At 39.7% G+C, this 14,383-nt stretch overlaps 1 protein-coding gene across 1 annotated transcript; it reads left to right on the top strand.

Annotated features, from left to right (window-relative positions):
- The first annotated feature begins 2,897 nt into the window (after positions 1-2,897).
- LOC114052334 (cytochrome c oxidase assembly protein COX19) lies at positions 2,898-13,825 on the top strand. The gene is made up of 3 exons (XM_027874887.1): positions 2,898-3,051; positions 7,216-7,327; positions 13,222-13,825. Exons 1-3 carry the CDS (start codon positions 2,970-2,972, stop codon positions 13,304-13,306), a joined length of 279 nt encoding a protein of 92 aa, XP_027730688.1. The 5' UTR covers positions 2,898-2,969; the 3' UTR covers positions 13,307-13,825.
- The last annotated feature ends 558 nt before the right edge of the window (positions 13,826-14,383 follow it).

Genomic DNA, 14,383 nt, shown 5'->3' on the forward strand with positions numbered 1-14,383 from the left:
TCCTCCTCTGGGAACTATTACCCTAATGGAAACAGATTAGGCTAGAGTTTGCATGCATTGTTACAGCATTATTATTTGAAACACAGCTTTGACTAAGTTTTTTTGTTTGTTTGTTTTGAGGAGAGGGGAAGGAGGAGTTAACTTGGGAGAGCTAAGTCTATGGTTTACAGGGCTTTTGCAAACAGTAGAGATTCATAGACCCTAGGGTAAATCACTAAATTTCTCTGTGCCTCAGTTTCCCCATCTGCAAAATGGAGAGGGGGTGGGGATAGTTGCCTTCCAGCTACAAACCTATGACCCTAAGTGATTTCATTGACATCCAGGTCTTAGGAGGGAGACTGGGGCTGCAGGGAAATGGGGAAAAGGTCTGACCTTGTTACTCCCTATCTCTAGAAACTTCAATGTCCTATTGCCTCAAGGATAAAACACAAATTCTTTTGCCTCCCATTTAAAGTCCCTCACAATCTGGCTCCAGCCTTTCCTTCCAGGCTGTTTACTCCTTCTTACTGCTCCAGCCCTCCTAATCTCCTTTTGTGTATCTTTGCACCTGTCTGTCATCAAGGCTTTCACTCCTCACTTAAGCCTCTTAGAATACCCTAGTTCATCTCAGGGCTCAGTTCAAATGCTACCTCCTTCAAGAGGCCTTTCTTTTCTTTTGTTTAAACAGTATTTTTTTTTTCAATGATATGTAAAGGCAATTTTTAGCATTCATTTTTACAAGCCTTTGAGTTCCAAATTTTTCTCCCTCCCTTCCCCTCTTCCTAAAAAGGCAAGAAATTTGATATAGGTCATATATGTGCAGACATGTAAAATATATTTCCATATTAGTCACAGTTGTGAAAGAAGAAACAGACCAAAAGGAAAGGACCAAAAAAAAAATAAAGTAAGTGAAAATAGTATGCTTCTATCTGCATTCAGGCTCTATGGTTCTTTCTCTGGATGTGGACAGCATTTTCCCCCGGAAGTCTTTTATAATTGTCTTGGACCATTGTATTGCTGAGAAGAGCTAAGTTATTCATAGTTGATCTCAATACAATGTTGCTGTTACTGCATACAAAATTTTCCTGGTTCTGCTCATTTCGCTTTTCATCAGTTCATACAAGTCTTTCCAGATTTTTCTGAAATCCGCCTGCTTATCATTTCTTATTGCAAAATAGTATTCTGTTACATTCATATACCACAACTTGTTCAGCCATTCCCCAGTTGATGGGCTTCCCCTCAATTTCCAATTCTTGGACACCACAAAAAGAGCTGCTATAAATATTTCTGTACGTGTGGGTTTTTTCCTCTTTTTTATGACCTCTTTAGGATACAGACTAGTAGCGGTATTGGTGATCAAAGTGTATGCACAGTTTTATAGTCCTTAGGGCATAGTTCCAAATTGCTCTCCAGAATGGTTGGATCAGTTCACAATTCCACCAACAATGCATCCTCTCCAATGTTTAGCATTTTCCTTTTCTGGAATATTAGCCAATATAATAGGTGTTAGGTGCTACCTCAGGGTTGTTTTAATGTGCATTTCTCTAATCAATAATGATTTAGAGTATTTCTTCATATGACTAGAGATAGCTTTAATTTCTTCATCTGAAAGTTGCCTGCTGTTCATATACTTTGACCATTTATCAATTGGGTAATAGCCTATATTTCAAGAGGACTTTATTCCAGCAGGATCTTCTCAGCCTTCTTCCCCTTTCCCCCCACTCCTACTTCATATTTATTCTGTATGTATCTTTGAGCATGTTCTGTCTTCCTAGTTGGACAGTAATAAACTCCTAGAGGGCACGGATAAATAAAACAATTATTGCTGCCCCAAATTAAAATTGGGAAGCTAAGGGTTTCACCCACCTTCTACAGGAAACCCTTCTCAATCCCTCTTGATTCTAGTTCCTTCTCTCATAATTATTTCCCATTTATCCTGTACATAGCTTACTTCGCGTTTGCTTGTTGTCTCCCCCCTTAGAGCGTTAGCTCCTTGAGGGCAGAGACTGTCTTTTGCCTCATTTGCCCTAACACTAAGCACAGTGACACACAGTAGGCACTTAATAAATGTAATTACACAAAGAAAGGTAAAAGGGTTGGGGGCAGGGAGGATGGGGGAAAGGGGTGAGAATGACTAGTTGTAGGGTATGTTGCAGAAAAAATTTTCTTGAGTTTGGGTTGAACTATTTGGCCGCTGAGTCCCTTTCAGCTCTGAAATTCTAGGCCTTTATAACCTTTTTGTCTTTATATCTCCAGTGCACACTACAAGGCTTGGCCCAAAGAAGCAGGCCACTAATAAATGCTTGTGGGTTGACTGCCAAAATCGGTCCACCTCTATGTGCCAGGAAATTTGTGTGTGCTAGGCAATGAGGAATCAAATAAAGTCACAAAAGAGGTGCCTGCCCTCAGGAAGCTCACATTCTAATGGGGGAGGGGGACACAACATGCTAAAAGTTGTCACATATGTCATATAGTTTAAATGGAACAAACTCTCACAGAGAAGGCACCGGGGATGGGAGTGGGTAGTAACCCAGATGGAGAAGTGGGATCATATCTTCCATTTGGGGCTAGGAATCGCGAAGAGCGAAGTTCAAATCTCACTTTAGATACTTAGTAGGTATGTCACCGACCCAGAACAGGTCACAAAACCTCTGAGCCTCAGCTTCCTCACCTAGAAGATGAGGGGGGTGGACTAGATGGCCTCTAAATCTAAGATCCAACGAACTGCTCTCGAAACCCGCGGAAGACCCCGCACGCCGGCCCAACAGCTCCCCAGAATTAAAAAATAACAATAACGATCATTGTTGGGGGAGGGGAGGGAGGCGAAGGGGGCGGGGCCTGAAGAAGGCGGGGACAGTCAGCAGGCATCGATTGGCCCTGCTCGATCATCTCCGCGCTCCGCTGAGGCTGCCTGCCTGGCCGCTAACGGCTCGGCGCTCCGCTGCGGGTGTGACGGGCTCCCGGCCCGTGCTTAGAGGCCTGCGATCACGATGTCCACCGCCATGAACTTCGGGACCAAGAGCTTCCAGCCCCGGCCCCCAGAGAAGGGCAGCTTCCCGTTGGACCATTTCGGTGAGCAGCGGCCCTTGTGGCCAGCTGCCGCCGGCGAGGGGAGCGGGTGTGGCGGGGGAAGGAGGGATCTGTGGAGCGAGAGGGGGACTTCTGGGGGGCTGGCGGGGAGGGGGCGTGAGCGTGAGGAGCCCCTCCCTCCGGCCCGGCCTCTGCTCCCCTCCCCCTTCCGCTCCTTCCCCCCGTCCCCCTCCCCCACTCCTATCTCCTCCCTCTTCTCATCCTTTCCTCCTCCCCTCTTTTTGTCCCTTTCCTTCCCCTGCCCCCTCCCCTCTTCCCTCCCTCCTCCCCGTGTCTCTGCACCCCTCCCCTCTTCCACTTTTCCCCCTCCTCCCCCCCATATCTCTGCCCCTCCCCCTTTGCCTCCCTAGGCTCCCTCCTCTCTCCCTTCCCTCTGCCCCCTTCTCTTCCCAGACTCCCCGCCCTCTCCTCCTATTCCCCTCTCTCATCTCCCTCCTGCCTCTTCTCTCCCCTCTTTTCCCCTTCCCTGTCCCCCTGCCCCTTTCCTCATCTTTCCTCTCACCCTGGCTCCCTCCCCTCCTCTGTCCCTCTCCTCTTTTTCCCTTCCCCCATTCCCCTCAATCCCATACCCTCGCCTGTAGCCCCGCCTCCTTTCCCTCCTGTCTCCTCTTCTCTCTCCCCTTTCTCCTATTCCCCTCCACTGTACCCTTTTCCTTTCTTCCTCTTCTCTCCCTTTCTGTCTATTCCTCTTTCTCCTTCCTCCTACCCACCTTTCTCTCCCTTCCTCCTTCCTCTTCCCTCCTTTCTCCTACTTTTCTTCTCCTTCCCTCCCTTCTCTTCTGACCTCCCTCCCCCCTTCCTCCACTTCCCCATCCTTGCACATTCTCCCTTCCACCTCCTATCTCTTCCCTTCCTTCTTCCTCTTTGCTCTCCCCTCTTCTCTTCACTTACTTTTTCCTATCCCCTTTCCCCTTCTTCTGTTCCCTCTATTCTCTCAGTTCCATTTTTCCCCCTCTCTTTCCTTCTACTTTTTTCCTCCCTCCTCTCTCCCCTCCTCTCCTTTTACTTCTCTCCTTCTGGCCCTTCCCCCCCTCCCCTTCTCCCTTTCCCTTCCCTTCCTTCTTCTTCCTCTTCTCCTTCTGACCTCCCTCTCCCCTTCCCTTTTTTTTCCTCTCCCCTCCTGACCCTTAATGCCCCTAAGCCTTCCTGAGCCCTGGCAAGAGGTGTCCCACTGAAGCTAAGCTACTGCTTAACAACAACCTCATCCCACCCACCCATCTCTTTGAGGATGCTTCTTTATGCATTTGAGAAGGGGAAAAAAAAGTCTCTGATAGAAACTGGGCTTGTTCTGTTCCCTTTCCCCTTACCCACTGCCATACACCCTTGGGATGTGGGTGAGATGGTTGGATTTGGGATGAGGAGTCCTAGATTCATATCCAAGCCTTGGCACTTTCTCTGTGACCTTGAACAGGTTACTTAACCCCTCTAGGCCTCTGTCCTCCTCTTTCAATGAGGAGATTCAACTAGATGGCCTCTTCATCCCTCTTAAATCTGTGCTTCACCTCATTCCCCAAAGGGCGTAGTGGGAACAAGTCCTGAGACCAACTGAAGGAATGAATGTCTGGAAGGTGCTGTCTTTTTCAGCTCTGTGCCAGGCTGGGGCTGGGGAACACAAAAAATACCAACCCCCAGCTAGTGCTGGAGCATGGTCCTGTTGAGAGGCCAACCCTATACCACCCAGCGTGCTTCTTCAGGGAGTAAAGTGATTTACATCCTGTTTAATTTTCAGCTACATCTTTGGCCATTGTTATCTTGCCATAATTTTGTTTCTTACCCATTCCCAAAGGTTGATTGGCTTAAAATGAGCAGCTGTAAAGGTGATTGGAAGATATTCCACCCAAGGACAGTGTAAGAAAAATATTTAGGCTTTCTTCTCCCTTAATGCAGTGAGGAGTAGTTAACAATTTAAATGCCTGATGCTTTTTATATCCTTTTTTTTTCCACATCCAGTTTTTAATATTAAGTGCATTGGAACAGTATATCCCAAACTGTTTTGTCCAGAGAATACTTTTGGATTCACAGTATGTTAACAAAACCCATAAATGTCTTCAGGAGTCCTTAGATAGATAAGGGGGAGTTGGAAAAATCTTGGATTAAAATAGGTTTCATTTTTTCTCTCTTAATGATAGTTATAAGTAATTTTCACACAAACAATTTTATATTTAATGGTTTAGGGAAGTGTCACCCATGTATGTCACTATATGCTCCTGGAATCCCTGTTCCCATTGCTACATAAGCCAGAGTTCCACAGTTTACAAATGCTGCTTTAGAAGATTATGAAGAAGATGCAATCAGTGAATCTTTTGACAACACACTTTACAAACTTGTGTAATTATATAATGAGAAAAATACAGGGTGTTCAAAAGTTTTAGTACACTAAGACTTTGGGGATGCCCTGTATAGCAAGTATTTATGATAGGTTGTTAATGCTTTTGTGATTTTACCAAAATTTCAGCTTTAAGATAGACAGGGATTATCTTCCATTTTAAAGGCAACATTCTTTCCTTAGATGATAGACTTTTTTCTCTTATATAATTAGGAAGGTAGACATCTGTCCTTGTCATGAAGATACCATGATGACATATATCTTGGTGCAAATATTATATACATAAACCATACTTTAAATATCTGCTTATAGTTACTTTTAAAGTCTTTTCCTCTGAACAGAAAAGGGAAAATACACACTGTCTGCAGTTCCTTTAAAAAGAACTTTGTTCATTTTGTTACCTCATAGTTAGGCCAAAAATATAGGGGGAGAAAAACAGGTTTAAAAAGCCTGACCCATAATTTTCTGAATCTTGGTGTTAGAAGTGCTATGCTTTAAAATGGTGTACAGCTGGAAAGTGTTTGTTGAAGTAAAGAATAGAATGAGCAGGAATTTGATTTAATAAGCCGACTTGAGTGAGTAATTCAGACTAACAAAAAAAATTTTTTTAACTACTAAATCCATCCTAGAAAAATAAACGGCCAAACTTCCCTTCAAGAAGTACTTTGAAACTTTGATACTTACATGGAACGGTGATTTGGGTCTTCCAGCTATGCAGATAGTAGCCCATTCCTCCTGACCCATCTCTTGTCCTTTGTTCTCCTGTATACATACTCATGGGACAAAAATATGAATTCAGCACGCAGAGGACCTTAAGAACAGCTAATATAATGTATTAAGGTCTCTAAAGATGGATTTTTAGCATTTTCAGCAAGTATTTTGAGGATACAGGTAGTAAAATAATTATTATTTAGAGCATTGGCAGAAATGGAAAATTTTTTTAGTCAAGAATCTCTTAGGTTGGATTAGGAAAGAATTTGCATAAACTAGTACAAACTTTTAATACTTAGCAATTTTTTTCAAGTTCTTCAAGATTAAATTTAATAAAAATAGAATAGGAAAATCAAATTTATGAAGTCCTTGTACAGTTTATTGGACAGTTATCAGAAATTTTTGTATGAGTATCTTGTTTTAAGAATATGAATATTTTAATAAATGTTACCATAAATTTATATATAAATCAGATAATTCAAATATGTACTAAGGCTTAGTATTTAATAAAACTTGCTGTGAATCATTTTATAATGCAAACAGCCTCCACTTTATCAGGAGTTTTTCATATTGGTTTCTTTAAAGTAGGGACATGCCTGTCTTTTCCTTTTGGCTTTGCTTCATTTTGTGATATTTACTCCTTTTTTGTGAATAGTCTTTACAAGTGTCATAATTGCCCAGAATACATACCAAATCTTTGAACAGACTTCTAGTCATTTTTATGTTGACTGAATTCTGTGATTTCCTGCCCAGAAATGGTAATTATATTAGGAGAATTGAGTTCTTTGGAGAAATGGCATACACATAATTATTTTTGCTAATTATAAATAATTACAACTCATAGGACAGTGGCTTTGAATGAAAAATGAAGTCTTCGACTATACTTAGTACAAGCTTTAAAAATGTTACCAAAATATACATGTTTGTGACTAGAGTTCTAATCCAATAATGGGTGGGTGTGAATAGAATTTTAATCTCAACAAATATATTTGTAAGTAATTTTTTCAGCATTATGTATGTTTATTCCTGAGGGAAGTTTTTCACAAGGAATGATTTCATTTTATAGTGACAGGTTTTCATTTTTTAAAAGAATTTTTTTTTTATTCTAGGTGAATGTAAAGCTTTTAAAGAAAAATTCATGAAGTGTCTTCGTGATAATAATTTTGAAAATACTTTGTGCAGAAATGAATCAAAAGAATATTTAGAATGCCGAATGGAGAGGCAAGTACATGTCAACTTTTAACATCTCTGCACATGGTCATTTTTTTCTGGAAGTTCATTGCAGTGAGCCTAATCCAGGCCTTTGGCATAACCACAGTATTCCACAGCTATAGAATGGTTTGCCCATGAAATTGAGGATTATCGTAATAAATGGTACTAAAGGATACTTAACAATCCTGAGACCATTTTATTGAATGATAGAATTATGTGGGGTTTGGGGTTGCATTCCTTTATTGTGTTTGCTTTCCAAACTTGGACAGTGTTATTAACTAGTCGTTCAGGTTTTTAAATTGTCCTTTTTTAAAAAACGCTGACAGCACAGAAAGATTTGAAAATTGTGGGTACAGAATTTCTGTCTTATTCCCAGACTGTAAAAATACACATTCCATTGTTTTGATCTACTGAGAGTTAGGGCTATTTAGTATGTGAAGAAGACAGTAGCTTATTTTAAGAGAGATGAAAGATGAGAGATTCTGTCTGTCTTGACCAAAATGCTCTAGAACTTGCTTTTAAAACAAACCTCCCATCCAAAGATGATCCTTAGAGATTTAACTTAAAATAGGAGCTACTTTTAGGCTCTCTAAAGTGAAGAAGAAAAGTATGTAGCTACTAACTATAATAGCTAGTTTAAAAAAAAAACAACACTTAGTTCTGCTTTTTAACGGAAGCTGAGCCCATCATTAGCTCCTTGAAGAATTCAGCCTTCAAACTTGGTTGTCTCTGCCAGTGACAGCTTGATATAAGCCAATCCATTGTAAACCCTATTTTTCAGGTTCCCATGACAAACTCAGAAATTTCCTTTAGGGCTAAAATACATTGTAGTTCTCTTCAGGCCCCACACAGAAATGTTTGAAAGAAATGTCAACAAAACAGTTCAAGACTTTTAGGTGATGTTAGAAGTTGGAAGATCCTTTAAAATGGTTTTGTTTTTGTACTTTAAACTTTCTGTAGATTTTAGTGCTCAAGATGAACAAAAGAATCTGAATCTGAAAAGATCTGGCTTAATAATGCATACATAAATAATTAAAAGTGTATTAACTGTCATGTAAATGTCTTAAATTTTGCTGCTGTTCCTAAAAATAACATGTTTTTGGTTGAAGCTGCATTTTTTTGTTGTTATTTTTATATATATACACAACATAGATAAATTTCCAGTATAGACTTTCATTACTGCCTCAGAGATTATGCTGGATCTCACAGTCATCTGCTTGCCTGTGGAAATAGTACAGAGGGTCCTCCTCATTTCCTGAAGTCATTTGCTCTTAGGAATAACCTAAAGTTTATAGTGGGAAGATCCATTCCCCCAGTGCAGTGGTAGGTTCCCTGCTGTGCTTTTCTATGTTTCCTAGTCAGTGTAGGAACATTGAACTTGGCATTAGAAGACGTGCGTTGTAGCCCAGGCTCTAACCAAGTCACTTCATCTCTCTCATCTGTAATATGGAGATGATGTTTGTATCACGTATCTCCACAAAGTTGTTATGAGAAAAGCTCTTTGCAAACTATAAAGTTACTATATGTAAGGTAAACTCATAATAGGTCGGGGGTTTTTTCCCTCAAGTCAGCCAGTAACTACTAATGGGTGATTAAAGAAAATGCTAGCCAGTTGAGTGGATTTGACTTACATGCCTGCTTTATTCTTGTCTTTTTTTTTTTTTAGTGAGGCATTTGGGGTTAAGTGACTTGAGTATTATGTGTCTGAGGTCAGATTTGAACTCCGGTCCTCCTGACTCCAGGTCCAGTGCTCTATCTACTGCGCCACCTAGCTGCCCCTATTCTTGTCATTTTCAAATGGAAGTTTAAAAATTATGTAGCTTCTGAAGCATGACACCACAGCAACCATATGAAAATTTTTTAAATCAGTTATTTGGCTTTTTTATCCATTTGTGCTAAGTAGTTTAATTTGTTATCTGTGATCTTATGATTTAATTCATTTTTTTCCCACTGGATCACCTGAATTGTTAAAGTTGCTTCATTGAGAACTCATGCCATGCTACTTTGGATCGGGGAACTAGGCTCTCCTAACTTCTTATCTTATTGCATACATAGAAACCATGTTATAAAGAAGTTAATTGCAGAGTCCTTTCTCATAGGAGCGATGTTAAAATGAGGGACAGTGTTCCTCACCAAGAATTGTAGCTTACATTCACACAGACTGATTGATGTTTTACTTACATGGACAGTCTCAGAAACTAGTACTGGGGTTCTAATCTCCATTTTTGCACATGAGGCTGAGAGACATTATAGTGGCTTGTCTTGGATCACAAAGCTAAGTCCCAAAGAGATGAGACTTAGACCCAGGGCTTCAGACTATGCTCTATATGTCCACAATTATAAATCTCTATGATCATTTAAAAGAAATTTATGCTACAATTTCGGTGGTACAGGAGAGCACCTGACTGAAAGTCAGGAGATCTAGGTTTGAATACTGACCTGAGTACTTATGAACTGTGTGACCCTGGGCAAATTGTTTCACTTTTGAGAACCTGTTTTCTCATCTGTTAAGTAGGACTGATAATGCTTATACTGCCTTCCTCAAAGTTTTGTTATGAGGAAAGTGCTTTGTAAACTTTAAAGCGTCACATAAATGTGTATTGTTAATATAAATGTATTAAACACATTAAATATACCGGGGCTCTGAAGTGCCGTCTCTAGATGTAGTTACTCTTCGAAACTTCTAGGATCCATGATTTCATTGGTATGGGTACTGTTGACAACCAAACAAATCATAACCCCTTTATGTTTTAGTGAACAGTCCTATAGAATTGCTACAGCCAAAAAAAAAATTATCTTATTAGTGAGGCCTTCTGAGGTTAGTTGTACTGTCCTTGTACAAAAGACTGTGGCTGAGCCTGTACTTAAACCTTAGCACAAGGCCTGGTATATCGTAGGCACTTAGTAAATGTTTATTGACTAAATTGGCTGGCTTTTCTAGCTTGGTAGAAATTTTAAATATGGGCAGCTAAGTGGTACAGTGGATAGAGCACCAGGCCTGAAATCAGGAGGACTTGAGTTCAAATCTGGCCCCAGACACTTCCTTAGGCAAGTCACTTAATCCTATTTGCCTCAGTTTCCTTATCTGTAAAAATGAACTGGAGAAGGAAATGGCAAACCACTCCAGTATTTCTGCCAAGAAAACCCCAGATAAGGTTGTGAAGAGTCAGACATGACTAAAAAGCAACTCAACAACAAAAATTGATAACTTTGATTTCTTCTTCTGAAAACTGCCTTTCACATCCTTTGAACATTTATCAATTGGGGAATGCTCTTGTTTTTGTAAATCAGCCTCAATTCTGAAACATCTTTGAAGTCCAGCTCCTCATCTGTGTTCCCACTACCACCACCTTGTACATCTGCAGTAGTGTTCTTAGAGGTTTTCTCTTCTAACTTTTCTCCCATTCCATGTCATTTTTGTTCTGGCACCAAAATAATCTTATATAGATCCTGTCATGCCTCTCTTCTACCCCAGATTTTTAGTGGCTCATATTATCTGTCAAGTTCAAATTCCTCTGCCTGGTATCAAGGACCTCCACAAGCTGGCACCATCTTCTCCACATCTCTGTTATTCTTAGTCCAGACTGGGGAACTCTCTTTACCCTTAGACAAACACAATGCTGTCATTCTGCCGTGCCTTGCTTATGCTGTTCTCTCTCCCTGAATGTCTTTTTTTCTTCTTTATCTGTTTAACTTATATTCATCCATTAAAGCCCAGTTCATCGTCACTCCAGGCAGCCTTGCCTGATCTCCCCATTTTGTCACAACCTTCCGTGGTAGATATCCTATAGTACTTTATCAATTTTCTAAGACATTTTATTTCAAATTATAACTATCTGTGTGTCTTATCCCCTAGTGAACGGTGTGCTCCCTGAGGCTTAGAGTCAGGAGTGCCCTGAGTCCCTCTCCCAACTATGACACTAACTGCATGACTGTGGCCAAGTCACTTACCTTTCTATGCCTTGTCTTCCTCAGCTGTCATAATTGTAATGCCTGCAGTATCTACTTAACAGTGTTGGCTCAAATTAGATAATGTATATAAAGCGCTTTGCCATGTTAAAATACTGTATAAATGTTAGCTATTTATCATAGTATCTAAACTTCATGTCTTCCCCAGTTGCCTAATGGAGTTCTTAATATTATGAGCTTAGGAAATCTAAATCCAGTGAATTTAGAGCTGTACTAAAAAACATTTTTTTGAAGTCTTCAGTAAGGACTAAAGATGTGAGGATTTGGAAAGGAGTTGTAAATCTAGTCTTCTCATTCACCTTTTTTTTTCCATTTGTTTTCAATCCTGCTCCTACCCCCCCCCCCCCCAGTTTCCACCTCAAAATCACACACAACATGGGGGAGAGGGAACTAGTACATTTATGAGGGTAGGCCCATCCTTTTCTTTAGTGGACATATTATGTGAATAGGAACCTCAGGACTTTTAGTACCAGCTGCCAATATCTCATCATCCCCTCTTCCCACCCCACCGCAAGCTTTCCTGAACCTCTACTATGTAGCAGCAACATGGGTCACACAGTGAATGAACTGGTAAAGCCCAGGGGAAGGGAAAGACAAAGCAGTAAAAGGGATTGTCAGACATCTGCCTTTAAGCAATTTAATTTTATTTTAGCTTCTACTAATTTAACCTTCATTTAACCTTAGTTTCAGTTTTCTTGTGTCCTTAACAGTGGTGTCAAGTAGTATGGCAATGATCTTAGGTTTCAAAATCCTTTTGATGATGGGAAGAACTGCATGAATGCTAAAGAATCCTAAGATTTCGAGCTGGAAGGCCCATGGAGATCCATCATCTCCTCTAATCCTCCTTTTACAGATGGAGACCTGGGCCTCAGGAGGTAGTAAGGGTCAGCTGATAAGGAGGGCAGGGATTCCAACTAAGGGTTTGCTCCTTCCACTACCTCATGCTGCCTCCAGATTTTCATTTAATATTGAATTTAAAGCTACCTAGGCATTCGTTGTGTTAAGCAAGCATCTGACACAGATATTTGAATAAATCCTCTTACTTCACTAGGCCATTCTTGTAACTTCTTTGAAGAGGCATACAACACAGTAATTTCTATGTTTGAGGAGTTGAGCTACTATTTTTGCAGAGTAAATCAGAATTATAAACCAAGGTCATAGAATTATAGACTCAGGGCTGAAAGGGACCTCAGAAGTCATTATAAACAGTCCCTTTTTTTGTTTGTTTGTTCATTTGTTTTGTTTACAAATAAGGAAACTAGCCCACAGAGATAAAGTTCCTTTCCCAGGTACCATAGCTGGGGTGGCAGAGATGGAGTTTGAACCCCAGTCCTCTGACTCCAGATCTAGCTCTCTCCACTGCACCAACCACCTGTCTCAATTGTTTTTATATTTCCCCTAAAGAACAACAGGGCAGCTAGGTGGCAAAGTGGATAGAATACTGGCCCTGGAGTCAGGAAGAACTGAATTCGAATGTGGCCTCAGACTCTTACTAGCTTTGTGACCCTGGACAAGTCACTTAACTGTTGGCCTCAGTCTCCTCATCTTTAAAAAGAGCTGGAGAAGGAAATGGCAAACCACTCCAGTATCTTTGCCAGGAAAACCCCAAATGGAGTCATGAAGAGTTGGACGTGACTGAAAGAGCTGAACAGCACAAAAAGAATAACAAAGTCACACTTGAGAATCCAGAAACATTCAAAGAAGTCTAGGTAGCTGACTGAAACTACTTGCAAAGTCTCTTAATTTGCCAGATTCCTATAGGTTGAGTAAGATGAAAAGGGAGGAAACATGAGTTTTATTTGGCTGTAACCCAGCATTCATCATTCAGGCCTTAGAAATTATTGAACTACATCCAGCAAATATACACCAATGTAGCACTATATTAGAAAAGTTTTCAAGATGCTTTTTAAAAATCGTTTTCGTTTGTTTCTTAGGCAGCTAATGGCACAAGAATCACTGGAAAAGCTGGGATTTAAAGATCTAATGGATGAAAAATCAGAAGCAAAAAAGAACTTGTAATGGGAGGAAGACAATTGAATTGCTTCTCATAGGAATCCTCTGTAGTGCTACATGTTGTACCTTCTCTCTTTAATTGTTCCCACCATCTGTAAGAGATTAATATTTGACTCTGATTGATATTAAAATCTTACTTAGGAAAGGTGCTTTGTTTGAAGGATTCCCTTTTTTCAATACTTATAACGAAGAGGTAAGAAGAAACCAAAATGATGTTACCATGCATTGCTAATATCAATCCATGGGGTAGAGTGTAATCCTGACATTAACCAAAGTTAGGGGAAAATGTTTACTTTTGTAAAGTAAATTTAACCTTTCAGGGTAATCATTTGGTAAATTATCTCTTTTTAGAAGCTTTCCTAAAAAGTTTATGGGGTTTGGATTTATTGGTTTTTTTGGTTTTTTTGTTTTGGCCAATATGTGAGTTTTTCTTCATTTCAGTTATAGGCCCATAATGTGAAATAAGAATGTTATATGTGATTTGATAAAAATATTTGTAAATACATGGCTTTTATCTTCTGTAAATGTGTAAGTTTTAATAGAGTACAATGAATATTTTTGAGTTAACTAAATGCCTACAAAGTTGTCTATTTTTACAACTGTTATCAAAAAATAAAACTGCTACTCAGCAACAAAATATTTTCTTCACAACTTAGAAATATGTATCTTAACATTTCCTTTTTTTATAAAATTTAAAAAATACAAAAGGAGTGAGAAATATTTTGGCTTCAGATAAATTTGTCTCTTTTTTTCAGGTATTTGCAGATTTTGAGTATGTTTCTAAATAGTTCAGCTTATTGTTCATCAGCCTTTATAAAGTTGGACAAATATTTTAAAACTTGTCTATTTTCCCTTGTTGAAAAGCAGAACATCTGGGATTTCATCAACACAGGCTATCTTTTCATTACCTATAAATCATAGTGTTTTACTTTTTACAGAAACTTCTGTAAATCTTGGTATTTCAGCATTGTTACATTCAAGTTCTCTGTCGACAAAGAACAAAATGTTATAATAGTGATAATATCTTTTCATCTTTTTCCTCACCAGTATATATGAGCATACAGTATGCATCCAACGTATCCA

The sequence above is a fragment of the Vombatus ursinus genome, unplaced genomic scaffold (assembly GCF_900497805.2).
Source record: "Vombatus ursinus unplaced genomic scaffold, bare-nosed wombat genome assembly UNPS02014807.1, whole genome shotgun sequence".
Lineage (NCBI taxonomy): Eukaryota > Metazoa > Chordata > Mammalia > Diprotodontia > Vombatidae > Vombatus > Vombatus ursinus.